At 36.0% G+C, this 15,396-nt stretch overlaps 2 protein-coding genes across 5 annotated transcripts in view; one reads left to right on the plus strand and one right to left on the minus strand.

The window, feature by feature from the left end:
* The window catches only part of SLC30A6 (solute carrier family 30 member 6), a 37,910-nt gene that overhangs the window by 12,137 nt on the left and 10,377 nt on the right, over positions 1-15,396 (plus strand). For all 4 annotated transcript variants that reach the window (XM_027622234.1, XM_027622237.1, XM_027622235.1 and 1 more), the window contains 6 exons: positions 420-485; positions 8,570-8,650; positions 9,225-9,260; positions 9,983-10,077; positions 12,021-12,069; positions 12,605-12,724. In XM_027622234.1, the coding sequence (XP_027478035.1) occupies positions 420-485; positions 8,570-8,650; positions 9,225-9,260; positions 9,983-10,077; positions 12,021-12,069; positions 12,605-12,724 (447 nt within the window). The remainder of the gene's footprint in view (positions 1-419; positions 486-8,569; positions 8,651-9,224; positions 9,261-9,982; positions 10,078-12,020; positions 12,070-12,604; positions 12,725-15,396) is intronic.
* On the minus strand, positions 2,172-2,660 carry LOC113937644 (transcription factor BTF3-like). Its single transcript, XM_035728888.1, has one exon. The coding sequence runs from the start codon at positions 2,658-2,660 to the stop codon at positions 2,172-2,174; it is 489 nt and encodes a 162-aa protein (XP_035584781.1).

The raw sequence follows: 15,396 nt of genomic DNA on the forward strand, positions 1-15,396 counted from the left end.
AGAGTGTTGTTGCTATTAATATTTCGTTTAACTTTTAACAAAGATTTAAGTTTATCAGAGTTAAAATTTATTCTCTGTGGCTAAAATAAAATATATTACTTTATTATTACTGTGCTATTTTTGCATGCTCAGTTATGGAAACTGTTTAGGGTGGATAACTTACTTAGAGAAAGTATGGGTTTAGGTTCTATTTACTGACTTGATGTATTGTGACTTTTTTCAGTTTCTCCACATGATAAAACTCACATATTAGGATGCTGCTGGTGATTAGATTATAGCTTATTAGAATAGTTTATTAATTTAGTCTGCAAGCACTGATAACTTTCAGCAAACTTAGGAATTCTAAAAACATAATTTCTTTTTGTGTGTTCTCCTCCTGCTCTAGTTCTAAAGCTAAATTTATTTTCCTTTTTACTTAGTTTAATGACATGTTTGATAAGTTACTGGGTAATGATGAGGAAACCTAGCCCTGTCTATTCATTTGGGTAAGTTCAAGTCATTTTATTTTCTGCTAACTTACTGCTATTAAAATGGTAGTTGTTATCAGGCAGTAAAGAGCTAGCTAGAGTGTTTGTAGAGAATATATGCTGTCTCTGTAGTAGGATGGGGATCAAATATTGAAAGTAGATTTAAAAAGACATCTTCCAACAGGATTCTAGATAAGGAACATGAATATGTGAATTTAAATCATATTAAAATAAAATGTTCACATTAAGTTCTTCGATATTTTAGTAATCCCTTAAATTTTAGAGAAAGTACAAAGGATTTTCCTATAGGTGTGTCCTATAAATGTTAAGAGTAAATGTGATATATTTTAACATTAATGTAGTGGTAGAGATGTATTTTTATCATAAGACTGGATTTGTGATAGCAATGGACTAACAAAGAATTTGAGATTCTGTTTCTATAGTTTTAGAAATTATTAAAAGTTGAAAGTTGAAAGATAATCTTTTGTATTAGAGGTTTTTCTTAATTTATTAGAAAAAATGAGTTCCTTTCGGATTCCAGGAAACAACTTGAAAGAAGAATTTCTTTTTAAGTTTGTGGGGGTTTTTATTATGATAAAGTGTATGTAACATAAAAGTTAACATTTTAACCATTTTCAAGTGTACAATTCAGTGGCATTAAGTACCTTTTTATCTATTGCCACTATTTCCAGAAATATTTCCTCTTTCCAAAAAGAAACTCTGTACCCATTAAACAATAACTCCCTATTCCCCTATCTCTCAGCCCTTGGCAAGCGCCATTCTGCTTTCTGTGTCTATGAATTTGCCTGTTCTGGGTACTCATATAAATGGAATCACACAATATTTGTCGTTTTGAGTATGGCTTATTTCACTTAATGTTTGCAGATTTCATCTATGTTTATAGCATATGTCAGAATTTCATTACTTTCTAAAGTTGAATAATTTTCTATTGCATATATATATGACATTTTGTTTATTCTGTTGATGCGCATTTGGTTTGTATCCACCTTTGGGCTATTGTGAGTAATGCTTTTATAAACATTGGTGTACAGGTATCTGTTTGAATCCCTGCTTTCAGCTCTTTTGGGTGTATACTGATCCCTGGATCATATTCTGTGATTCCATGTTTAACTTTTTGAGGAACCACCATACACAGTGGTAGCGCCATTTTCCATTCCCACCAGCATGCTCACCAACACTTGTCATTTTTCTTTTTTTAATTTTTAAAAATCCCAGTATAGTTAACGTAGAGTGTTATATTAGTTTGAGGTGTGCAATGTAGTGATTCATAATTCTATACATTACTAAGTGCTCATCACAATAAGTATACTCTTAATCCCCTTCACCTATTTCACCCATACCCCTACCCCACCTCCCCTCTGGTAACTACCAGTTTTTTCTCTGTAGTTAAGAGTCTGTTTTTTGGTTTGTCTCTTTTTTTTTTTTTTCCCTAGGCAAAGAACTTTATTAACCTTGTTTCAAACTTTATTCCCAGGCTTCTTCAGCTTAAATAGCTGCAAAGAATGAATTGTGTATAAGCAAAAACTGAAAAGAGCTGCAGTGTCCAAGGGGCTTGGGTTTAAAAATATTAGAGATCTAGATTTTATCAGATCCATGAACAAAATTTTAAAAAGCAGTCATAATATAAAATAGCAGCTCCCAGTAACTTCTTCAAGTTTTATGTTCTTCAGAAGTTGACTCAATTCAGTTTGCTTCATTCTTGGAAGCTTCATCAAAATTCTCCACAAGATCTGGAACTTCATCATCATCATCCTCTCCGGTAGCAAGTGGTGCTTTTCCATCCACAGACTGTTTGGGCAGAGCTTCAGCCAGTCTTCTTAAACTAGTCAGACTGTCTGCACTAAGTTGGTTTAAGATACTGGGTAGCATTTCTGTCAGCTGCTTTGTCTCAGCATGGCCTGGAATGGTGAAAGTGTTCGCTGCCAGTGATGCCTGAACTTTGGGGTTATTAAAATGGATCACTGGTCCTTGGTTTGTGAACATATTCACTTCTTCAATACCAGAAATATTGTTTACCCCTAACTTCTTTGAGGAGAACTGAAGTTTTTTATCATCTGCTGTAGCCGTTCTGTGAACCACCTTCTTCTTTCGGCAAGCAGTTCCTTTCCCATTAATGCGCACTTGTGCTTGCTGTTTGGCGAGTTTCTTCTGGTTCATGATAGTTTCTTTCATCTTGTTGGAGCGGAAATGGGACCGCTCAGGGGGTCTCGGGCGGACCAGCTGAGATTAGGTGCACACACGCAGGGACGCAAGATGGCAGCTCTGGTTTGTCTTTTTTTTTTTCTTTGTTTTGTTTCTTAAATTCCACATATAAGTGAGATCACATGGTACTTGTCTTTCTCTGACTGACTTACTTCATTTAGCATTACAACCTCCAGATCCATCTATGTTGTTGCAAATGGCAAGATTTCATTCTTTTTTATGGCTGAGTAATATTACACACACACACACACACACACACACACACACACACACACACACACACACACACACACACACACACGTCTTTATCCATTCATTTGTTGATGGGCATTTGGGCTGCTTCCATATTTTGACTATTATAAATAATGCTGCAGTAGTCATAAGGGGTGCATGTATCTTTTCAAATTAGTGTTTTTGTATTCTTTGAGTAAATACCCAATAGTGGGATTACTAGATCATATGGTAATTCTGTTTTTAATTTTTTGAGGAACCTCCATACTGTTTTCCAAAGTGGCTGCACCAGTTTGCATTCCCACCAACAGTGAGAGGGTTCCTTTTTCTCCCCATCCTCACCAATACTGGTTGTTTCTTGTATTTTTTATTTTAGCCATTCTGACAGGTGTTAGGTGATATCTTGTGGTTTTGATTTGCATTGCCCTGATGATAAATGATGTTGAGCATCTTTTCATGTGTCTGTTGCCATCTTTATGTCTTCTTTGGAGAAATGTCTGTTCATGTCTTTTGCCCATTTTTAACTGGATTTTTTTTTTTTTTTGGTGTTGAGTTTAAGTTCTTTATATATTTTGAATACTAACCCCTTGTCAGGTATATCATTTGCAAATATCTTCTCCCATTGAAAGAAGAATTTAACTTTGGCAAATAAACTTTTGGACCAAACTTAATCTTTTGAACAAAATCAGGTTTTACTTACTTAAACAAGGGGGCAAAGTAAACATGAAATCTTAATGCAAAGTGAAAATATTCATAAGTGTCACTGAACTTTGATAGACTATTACTATGATAATTGGTTATAAGTTACATAGAAATACCTGTATATAGAAATCTGTGACTGAGTTAAAGCTTTTGGTTTTAAGTGACAATCCAACTCAAGCTAGTATGGGGGAAAATGGGAACTTTTATAATTAATGTAATCAAAATGTGGGAAAACTGAGGTAACTGGCATAGGGACTAGCAAACTCAGGACATTGTCTTTCTCTTATCTCTCAGGCTTGCTTTTCTCTGCATGTACGGTTTAGTTTCTCAGACCACTTTTCCCCACCATCCTGGAATAACTCCTAGCAAGACCTTAACTGGAACCTTCTTACCTTCATCTTAGAGAAGGAAAGGCTTTTCCCCAACTCTAGTTAAGAAAATCATGAGAAAGAGGGGCGCCTGGGTGGCTCAGTCAGTTTAGCGTCTGCCTTTGGCTTGGGTCATGATCCCGGGGTCCTGAGATCCAGCCCCACATCGGGCTCCCTGCTGCAGGGAGCCTGCTTCTCCCTCTGCTGCTACCCCTGCTCGTGTGCTCACACTCTCTCCCAAATAAATAAATAAAATCTTAAAAAAAAAATTATGAGAGAAAACTACTGACTGGTCTAGCTTGGAACAGGTATTAGTCTTTAGATCAAATACTGTGGCCAGGAGACAAGGTTAAACAAGGACTTGATAACTTCCATTTTGGCCAACTTAGAGTGAACAAGAAAGGAGGGAGCAATTAAACAATAAAATTAACATCTGAATATAATTTCAGTCAGTCACATAGCTTGAAATATCTATATTTAGTAATTCCAGTCTCCAGTTCTTTAGCCCTGAGATCTATCTTGTTTCAGACTGCCTTCTTTACAGCGTCACATAGATATCTAATTGGTGTCTTAAATATTGGCTAGAATTCTTGTTTTCTTCCCCCAAAACCTATTCCTCTGCAGTTTTTCCCATCTCATTACCCACATTTATCCATCAGCAGGTTACATCAGGGTAACCTACAAATACATCCAGAATCTGCCCCTACCCCCATTTCTATCTTGACTACTAACATCCTAATCAAACTACCTTCATTTCTTGCCTTAATCCAGCCTCCTAACTTGTCCCCATGCCTCTGCTCCTACCCCCTTATAGACCATTCTCCGGATAGCAGCCAGAGTTTTTTCCCTTTTAAATCCAAGTCATACTATCAGTCTCCTCCTTGAAACCACTCAGTTGTTTGCTATCATACTTAGAATAAAATTCCGAGTCCTTTCTCTAATTTGCAAAATTCTTATATAAGCTCTTCTGTGCCTACTTCTCTTCAAGTTACCATTTTCATGCCCTCTATACCACACTTTCTTTCTGTAATTTGTATACAATTAATGTATTCCTGCCTTACGTCCTTTGTACAAGCTGTTGTCTCTGATTGAAATGTTCTTCATGTCATCTTTACAAGATACAGAGCTCCATCTTGTTATTCCAATCCTAATATCACTAAATGCTGATGTCATTCAGTGACTGGGCCCAATCTAAAATAGATTCTAAAATGAATCCTAGTTAGCCTCTTGTCACATCAGACTACTATAATTCTCTATATAGAACTTACCAGAACTTGGGCACCTGGGTGGCTCAGATGGTTAAGCGTCTGCCTTCGGCTCAGGTCATGATCCCAGGATCCTGGGATCAAGTCCCACATCGGGCTCCCTGCTCAGCGGGGAGCCTGCTTCTCCCTCTGCTTCTCTTTCTGTGTCTCTCTCTGTCTCTCATGAATAAATAAATAAAATCTTTAAAAAAAAAACTTATCAGAACTTATAAATTGTTATTCTGTCTCCCCCTTTAAAATATAAATTCCATGGCAGCAGGGACTATAATCTTGTTCTATCTTATATCCTTGTACAGTTTGGTGAATTTTAATAAATGAATATACCTGTATAACTACTATCTGGATCATGATATAAAACACTACAAGTCCCCCCCAAAAAACCTCCCTTTGTTTTGAGTCAGACTCAAAACCCAACAAAAGTAATCAGTGTTCTGACGACTATTCCTTGCAGATTATTGTTGCCTGTTTTTGAAGGCACATAAATGGGATTACAGTATATACTCTCCTATAGCAGTAGTTCACTCATATTGCATTTTATGAATATACCATAATTTCTTTTTTTTTTAATATTTATTTATTTGACAGAGAGAGACACAGTGAGAGAGAAAGCACAAGCAGAGGGAGTGGGAAAGGGAGAAGCAGGCTTCCTGCCAAGCAGGCAGCCCGATGCGGGGCTCAGTGTGGGGCTCGCTCCCAGGACCCTGGGATCATGACCTAGCTGAAGGCAGACACTTAACCACTGAGCCACCCAGGCGCCCCACCATAATTTCTTTTTATGTTCAACTATTGAGGGGCATTTAGATGATTTTCAGCTTTTAGCTATTATAAATAAAACTACTTACAAATATTCTTGTACATGTCTTTTGGTGTACATGTGTATCCCTTTATGTTGGATACATATCTTTGAGTGAAGTTACTCAGTCATAGGATTTGCATATGTTCATTGTTAGAAGATAAGATAATACCAGTTTTCTAGAGTGGTTTTACCAGTTTACGCTCCCACTGTCAATGTATGAGAGTTCTGGTTGTTTCATGCTTGTACCAACAGTTGATAATTGCTTTTTTTTTTTTAAGCCCTTCTAGGGTATGTAGTTGTGTCTTGTGGTTTTAAATTATTTTCCTGATGACTAGTTGAACACTTTTTCATACTTTTTATTTACTTTTTCATATGTTTCTTAATTGTTCAGATTATCTCTTTGTGAAATACTTGTTAAAGTGTTTTACCCATTTTTAAATTGGGTTACCTTTTTTCTTTTGTTAGTGGTCTGTAAGAGTTCTTTATATATAAATATCTTTTCCCACAAATGAAAGTTTTTAATTTCAATGATAAATTCAATTTATCAGTCTTTTATGGTTAGTCCTTTTTGTGTACTTGTCAGGAAATCTTGGTCACTCCTAGGTCATAAAGATATCCTGGTATTAGCTAGAGATCTTGTTTGATTTTTCACATTTAAGACCTACATTCAAACTGGAATTCATTTTTGTGTATGGGTTGAGGTAGAGATCAAAGCACATTTGTTTCTATCTAGTTGTTCAATTGATAAAACATATTGGAAAAAAATTAATCCTTTTTCTACTGCTTTTTATGTCTCTACCTTTTTTGTAAATTAGGTGATTATGAACGTGTAATTCTATTCTGGATTTTCTTTTCTATTCAGTCTGGGACATTTGTCTATTTTTGCATTAGTACTATGCTAACTATGATAGTTTTGAAATAAATCTTGACATCTGGAGGTGTAAATCTTCCAGCTTTGTTCTTCTTAGATTATCTTTGCTTTCCTTCACTTTTTGCATTTCCATATGCACTTTACTATCAGTTTGTCAATTTTCACAAATAACTTTGCTTCATTTACATACTGTTTTATACTCTTTTATAACTCACTCTTTTCACTTACATCTTTCCATGTCAATGAATACATTTCTGTTATATATTTTTTAAAGATTTATTTATTCATTTGAAAGAGAAAGAGCATGCACGCAAGTTGGGCAAGGGGTAGAGGGAGAGAATTTACAGCTGACTCTGCACTGAGCACAGAGCCCAATGCAGAGCTCAGTCTTACAACCCATGAGATCATGACCTGAGCCAAAACCAAGAGTTGGAGGCTTACTGACTGCACCACCCAGGCACCCCAATTTCTGTTATATTTTTAATAATATGTTCTGTTGTTGATTCCAACCTTTTTTTCCCTTTATAAACAGCAATGTGATGAGCATCCTCAATTATTTTATTATCTTTTCTGAAGATATGTAATTCCTTGAGAAATTTCAAGCATTTATACATACCACAAATATTGAATGCCATTAAATTATGTGTTGTGGGAAAAACTAAGATGAATAAGGCTAGAGCCCTGGCCTTCAGCTGACAGTTTGGGATTATAAGACATACACATTATTAACTACAATTATGTGTAGCAGTGAGAGACAGTATAATAAGTGGTCAAAATCATGAACTCTGGAGCTAGAGTGCCTAAGTTTGGAAACCTGACTCCTCCACTTGCTAGCTATATGACTCTAAACAGTTACTTTTCCTTTTTGTGTGTCAAGTTCCTTATCTATTCTTTTTTTAAAAAGTGGATAAAGTAACCTTCCTAAGGTGTTGGGAAGTTTTGAATAGATAATATAGGGGCGCCTTTGTGGCTAAGTCGGTTAAGCATCTGATTTAGGCTCAGGTCATGGGACCTGGGATCAAGCCCCACCTCACACTCCACACTCTCTCCTACTACCCCTCCCTCTGCTCATGCTCTCTCTCTCTCTCTCTCAAGTAAATAAAATCTTTAAAAAAGATAATATGTTAAGCACCTAGACCAATGTCTAACACAAGATGGGTCAATCAAGTGTTAGCTGTTATTATGGTAACAATTATTTCTAGAAAAATAAGAGCCATAAGTGGGTCCTGGAATAGATGTTGTACAGATAGGCACTCTTTTTCTTAATCTGTGATGTTCTTTATTTTCATTCTAGAAAATCTGTAGTCTGTCTGAACAGTGTTTGGCTTATGGTAGGCACATATGAAAATTGAGTGAGTAAATGGGGCGCCTGGGTGGCTCAGTCGTTAAGCGTCTGCCTTTGGCTCAGGTCATGACCTCAGGGTCCTGGGATCAAGCCCTGCATCAGGGTCCCTGCTCTGCAGGAGGCTTGCTTCTCCCTCTCTCAGTCCCCCTGCTTGTGTTCCCTCTCTTGCTGTGTCTCTGTCAAATAAATAAATAAAATCTTTAAAAAAAAAAAAGAAAATTGAGTGAGTAAATAAATGAATGAAAATGTGTTCTGGAGATACTGGTTTATGAATTGTGCTGATCTAATTTTCTGATTTCAGATTTGAAAGATTAGAAGTCTTAGCTGTATTTGCCTCCACAGTCTTGGCACAGTTGGGAGCTCTCTTTATATTAAAAGAAAGGTACATTTGTCTACAATGTTCATGTCATTGTAAATTCTAGCTCTTCCACCTTCGGGGACATGAAAGAATCCATTGAGACACTGAATTGGTTTGAAGATGAAATCCAGATGAATGGTGCTAGAGTTTTAATTGTATGGCTTCCTCATATTTCAGACTTTTCTCCCTTCTTTTATTACTTTATTTTGATGCTACTAAATCCTGGGCAGGTATGAAAGAAAGGGCTTCCATCAGACATGTTTTAATGCTGAGTTACAAACCCATTGAAACAGGTTTTGTAGAGAAGATTGGTATTACATATTAAGGATAATTTGTAAGTCTCCTTGCCTGATCACTGTTAATAATCAACAGTTGGATAGCATATTAAAAGATTTTGTTCAGGACACCTGGCTCACTCAGAAGAGCATGCAACTCTTGATCTTGGGATCTTGAGTTTGAGCCCCATTTTGGATACAGAAATTATTTAATTAATTTAAAAAAAGATTTTGTTCACTTATTGAATTAATTCTGTATTTAATAAGGCTTTTTAATTTCATAATTTATAGAACTAATTTAGTACATTATTTCTTTCTTTTAGTGCAGAACGCTTTTTGGAGCAGCCTGAGATACACACGTGAGATTTTGCTTTTGACATAACATATAATTTACTATTATATTTGATTCCCAGTTATTAAGTGGTATATTAGGAATAATGGTTACTTTGCCCAATGTCAGAGTTCAGAGTGTGGCAATATACATTTCACTGATATTTCACAAACAAAATTCCCAAATCCCAAGACAACTTCTCACCCTTAACTATTCCCAAGCCCGTATGTTTTTATATTACACAGTATTTATATCTGTACTCTGGCTTTAGGTCCCTCATTATTTCCAGGCCTTAGTCAACACACTAAACTAGCCCCATTGATCACCTATAAGTTAAAATTAGATGCCCAAAATCTTTTAGCACTTTTAGAAAAGATAGAATTGTTATTATCTACTACGTATAGCTGCCAAGTATATGGACTTTACCTATTTTGATCAGTTTAATTCAGGATATTCTGACCTGTCTAGTATCCTATAAACCAAACACTATTACATTTGTATGGATTTATAACAGCAGATACCTGTAAGAAGATACTATTAATGCTAAAAGTCAGTTTTGGTCCTATGTAAGATGGAGCAGTAGACAGGCAATGGATTATGGAGCCCGAAAGCAAGTTCAGAGTGTGGCTCTGCAAATCCCAAACCACTGAAGCAGACCACTCTGCCTTCCCATCTCTTTGTCTGCATGCTGAAACTGCATATTGGTATTACCAAGAAAAATATAATGGTGAATGTTATTATTCTTTCTAGGGGAAGATTATTAGTTGGTACTTTTGTGGCTCTTTCCTTCAACTTGTTCACGATGCTTTCTATTCAGAATAAACCTTTTGCTTATGTCTCTGAAGGTACGATTTTTATTTACCATTAATAAAAAATCCAGTTAATCTCTCATAAAAACAAGTCTTGTGTTTATTTCATTAACTCATAAATCAACGAGAAAGCTTATTCTGAAGAGAAGAGAGAACTATCCTAGAGGTTCTCAGGTCTTCTCTAAGTAGAGAATTATAAAACAAAATCTAATTATTTCAGGCTTTAAAATAACATATTACTTAAAAACAGAACTGACTTACATATTAAATTATATATGATGAAAAATTACATTTGCCAAATAACATGAATGGAATTTTAGATGTATAACCTACCTACAAAAAGTGTATTGCAAGCATTTTAGAAGCATCAGTATACTTCAAATAGTTCATGTGCTCTTTGCAAATAATTATATTCTGTTAGATAAGTTCCCAGGAACTTCTCTCTGTCAGTGGTGGATGGGCATATATTTGTAAAGTAGCATATATGTTTTGAAGTACTCATTTATTTTCAAGTCTTTAAAAATTCAGACTGATATTTCACTTCAGTGGTCAAAATTATTGTCATTTGTCAGTCATTTCCATGTTCTGGAATCCCACTAACTCACAAAGTGTTAATCACTAATTTTTGGAGAAGTGAGATAAAAACAAAAGTGGACTGTGTGCACAGACCCACACTTTGAAGCAAAGATAGGAGAGGGTCTTTTTAGGTCTCACTGACTTGAACACTAGGACAGTCAAGAGAAGAAAGCTCTCTGAATTGCCCATTCAAATTTAAACAACTTCATGAATATTATGAAGCATGAGTTGTATTTATATGAATTAGAGTTTAAGAATTCCTGCATGAACTAGAAAATTAAATAGTGGTATTTGCAATGTCCAGAATTATTTTGAAAAAAATTATAAATTGTTAAAATAGTATAATGTTCACTCTAGAAATTTTAAGAAGGTATGTTTAAGAAATGATCAGAAAGATACAAGTTTCCTTTTCCCTTCCTTCTACAATCTGCTTTTTTATATCAAGTATTTTTGTATGCATCTGAGTCTTTTTTAGGATAAATTCCCAGAGAAGAATTGTAAATGGGTTGGAAATATAATATTTTTTAAGTCATTGATGTATATTGTGCCAGACTTATTTCCAGAAAGGTTATCTAGTTTGTATTTTCATTAGCTGGATATTAAAGTTCCCAGAAGCATTAATATTTGTGACATTAGTTGAAATTTGAGTGGAAAATAATTCTGAGCACTTTCTGTCTGCCAGGCACTGTGCTAAATTCTTTATGTAGATTAACCCATTTAATTCTCCCTAAACCATATGAGGTAAATAATTTTATTATTCCTATTTTATGCCGAGGCACTGAGATATAAAATCACTTGCCCCAGGCGACACATCTAGCTAAGGTAGAGCTGGGTTTTAAAGCAGGTATTCTGGCATCAGAGTCTGCTCTTAACTGCTCTACTATATGGCTTTTGTATAAAGCTTGCCAATCTTTTTTACATCATGTTACACATTAAAAAGTGAATATTTCTGTAACCTTGAGATCAGTGTAAGAGGATGCTTGAGCCTGGAGACTACTGGTTCAGAGACAGTAACTGGCAGAGTCTGCATGTAGCCAGATCCCCACTTGTCCTTTCTGAGAGCTGAAGGGATTAATTGGTTTGCCCATAACCCATTCTCAGCACACTGGTTAGGAAGTTCTGCTTTACATTTAAAGAGCCTTTAAAACTTAAAATTAATAGTAACAGTGGCATATGTAAGCTCACTAATTCCTTCAGGTCAGCAATATAAATAGTTGAAACTGCTTTTCCTTTATTATCTTGAAGGCATAAAAGAGGGAAAATGTCTAGATTTGAATAGCATGTCATTTTGTAAAATGTGATACAGTCATTGCCAAACTTATTTTTTTTAATTAAGGAAATCAAGTATTTCTGGTAGTGCTTTATTTTTCTATATAAGTAATTTAAGTGTTTTCTTCTTAAAGCTGCTAGTACGAGTTGGCTTCAAGAGCATGTTGCAGATCTTAGTCGAAGGTAAGATCTTATGTATGGGGTTTTATGATACACATAATTTCAGAGGGATGCACAAGAAATCCATCTGTCATGGGAACTTACAGTATTCATTGCTGAAGTTACTACATGAGTCTTACAGATCAGACTTCTCCTTTTACTTTTTCTTACTTTTAACTGATGATATAAGAGACCTTTATGAGTGAGAGAGCTTTGTTTCCAAATCCTCTTTGCTTTCTATAGAAGACATATGATGCTAAAATAACAAGTTATCGGGGTACCTGGGTGGCTCACTTGGTTAAGCGACTGCCTTTGGCTCAGGTCATGTTCCCAGGGTCCTGGGATCGAGCCCCACATCTGGCTCCTTGCTCAGCTGGGAGCCTGCTTCTCCCTCTCTACCTGCTACTCTGCCTGCTTGTACTCTCTCTCTCTGTCAAATAAATAAATAAAAATTCTTTTAAAAATTAAAAAATTAAAAAAAAATAAAAGTTATCTTTTATAAGATTTTCACCAATATTACATTGAGTTCTGCTAATGAATACTCTTTGTTTCTTCATAGCTTGTGTGGAATTATTCCAGGACTTAGCAGTATCTTCCTTCCCCGAATGAATCCATTTGTTTTGATTGATCTTGCTGGAGCATTTGCTCTTTGTATTACATATATGCTAATTGAAATTAAGTAAGTATTTTTTATTGCTGTCAAGTGGTTTCCATTTTGGGGGGCCTGACTTTTAAATCCATCCCATCTGTGGGATGGATAAGGATTAAGCTTAGAGCATGTTTGCTTATGGCCTGTGTAACTTTGGTCAAGTCTTATCCTTAAGTGTCTTCATCTGAAAAATTAAGGGGGTTGGATTCAATACGTATTTTTTGTCATAGTCTATAATTCAGACTGGAAAACTGTAAATTCCCTACTGCTGACCTGGGGAGTGAAACAGAGATGTCAGTAAAAGAGAGAAGCCATGGCTACTGTTGCTGAGAGAAGGAAGAGGAAGTAGGTGTGAAACAAGTTTTTAAAAGACAAACCTTTTAGGAAATATACTTTATAGCTGCTTTAAGCTTAGCGTTTTATGACATACGATTCTTTCACTATCTACCCTTTAAACATTAGTGTTTACTAAGATCTGTCCTTAATTATTCTTTTTCCTCTTTTGCATACTCTCCTGGAAGGTTACATTCAATTACTTGTTTTTATTTACCACCTCTGGGTTTCCCACACCTTTATTTCTAGTCAGATGTCTGTTGAATTCCAAAAGGCGTATCTTACTGACTTCTGTTTACTACAACAGCTGAACCTATTTTCCCCATCCCCAAAGCTGTTTGTTCTTGTATTTCCCATCTCAGGGAATACTACTACCATCTATTCTGTTGCACTGTTTTTTGGAATTGTGTTAAAACATACATAACATAAAACTAAAATTTTAACCAATTTTGAGCACATGTTCAGTGACATTAAGTAACTTCACATCATTGTGTAACTATCACCATCGTCCACCTCCAGAACTTTTTTTATCTTCCCTGCCTGAAACTCAGTACCCATTAAATAGCGTCTCCCCCTCTGCCTTGCCCCAGCCCCTGGCAACCACTCTTATACTTTCTGTCTCTATGAATTTGATGAAGAACTTCCTATAAACGAAATCAGACAATATTTGTCCTTTTGTGCCTGGTTTATTTCACTAAGCATAATATTTTCAAGATTCATCCATGTTGTAATACATGTCAGAATTTTCTTTTTAAGGTTGAATAATATTCCATTGTACATATACAACACATTTTGCTGACTTATCCATTGATGGGTATTTGGATTGTTTCCATCTTTTGGCCATTGTGAATAGTGCTGCTGTGAACATGGGTGTACAAGTATCTGTGTGAGTCCCTGCTTTCAATTCTTGTGAGCATATACCCAGAAGTAGAATTGCTGGATTATAGGATAATTCAGTGTTTAATTTTTTTTAGGAGCTCCAGTGCATTCTTAAATAACCTACTTTTCCCTCTTCCCCTCTTGCCCCTCCCAAAGCCAGTTCTAATTGGTCACCTAGTATTGTGTTTGTTTTTTAAGTTTTTATAGTCACCATGCTGTGCACTGCATCCTCAGAACTTATGTATCTCATAACTGCAAGTTTATATCTTTTGACCAACTTCACCCATTTCTTCCCCCTCCTCACCCCCTGCATCTGACAGCCACCAAACTGTTCTGTTTCTTATGAGTTTTGATTTTTAGATGGCACATGTAAGGGAGCTCATAAGAGTATTCATCTTTCTCTATCATGTTATTGTAAATGGCATGCTTTCCTTCCTGTTTTGGCTGAATAATATTCCAGTGTGTGTATGTCTGTGGGTGTGTGTATCTCACACTTTTTATCACTTCATCTGTCAGTGGATACTTTGGTTGTTTCCATGTCTTGACTATTGTAAATAACAGTCTTGTCAGCTAGTCTCATTGCATCTTTCTTTTTAATTTGTGTCTCCTCCTTCCCATTCCCCTTGCTGCTGCCGATATTGAGGCCTTATCATTTCCTTGGTCTAATTAGAATAGTCTTCTGGTCTTCAATCATTCTCACACATCTCTAGTTACCTTCCATTTTGCTACTAGCGTCATCATTCAGAATTGCAAGTCTGACCATAATATTTTCCTGTTTCAAAATCTTCCTCTTTGCCTATTTAACAAAATAAAAGTTGTTAGCATGATAAAGCCCCTGCCACCCTTACTGGCCATCCAGCCTTGTGTCCTTACCTGCTCATGGTTTCAGTGCTGTATCAGGACTTTCATGCCCTTGCGCATGCTGCTTTCCCTGACTGTGATATCTTCCTCCCATTGGCTCACTCATCTTGGAAGAGTCAGCTCAGATGTCACCTTTTTATATTGAGCCCTTCTGGATTATCCCTTCCTCAGGAGGCTTGTCGCTCACTCCTCTATGCATCCATGATACCCTGTAGGAATTCTCCTTTGTTCCCAAATTGCTTTATTTTCTTTATATGGGTATCTCCTGCTATTTCAAAGGTAGGGACCATGTCTTACCTCATGTTTCTGTTCTCAGCATGTGGGGAAAAAGTATAAAAAAAGAGGCATAAACAGCTTGTAAACATGAGCATTTTGGTCTGTCTTCTTAATAGAACAGCCTGAACTGCTGATGAGTGTTGCACTTTAGTGACCAATGTTCCTCTAATGAACTCCTGTGGAATCTCACATTGTGTAATTCCTAGGGAATTTCAAAAATTCTTAGCAGTAATAATTGGAAAGGTGTTTACAGGAAAATTTCCAGAATCACTGATGAAGTACATTGGTCTTCTCTGTATCGGAAATTACTAGTTGAAGGTTTTTATTTGTTGCAACAAGTGAATATATGTGAA

Source organism: Zalophus californianus, chromosome 8, assembly GCF_009762305.2.
Source record: "Zalophus californianus isolate mZalCal1 chromosome 8, mZalCal1.pri.v2, whole genome shotgun sequence".
Classification (NCBI taxonomy): Eukaryota; Metazoa; Chordata; class Mammalia; order Carnivora; family Otariidae; genus Zalophus; species Zalophus californianus.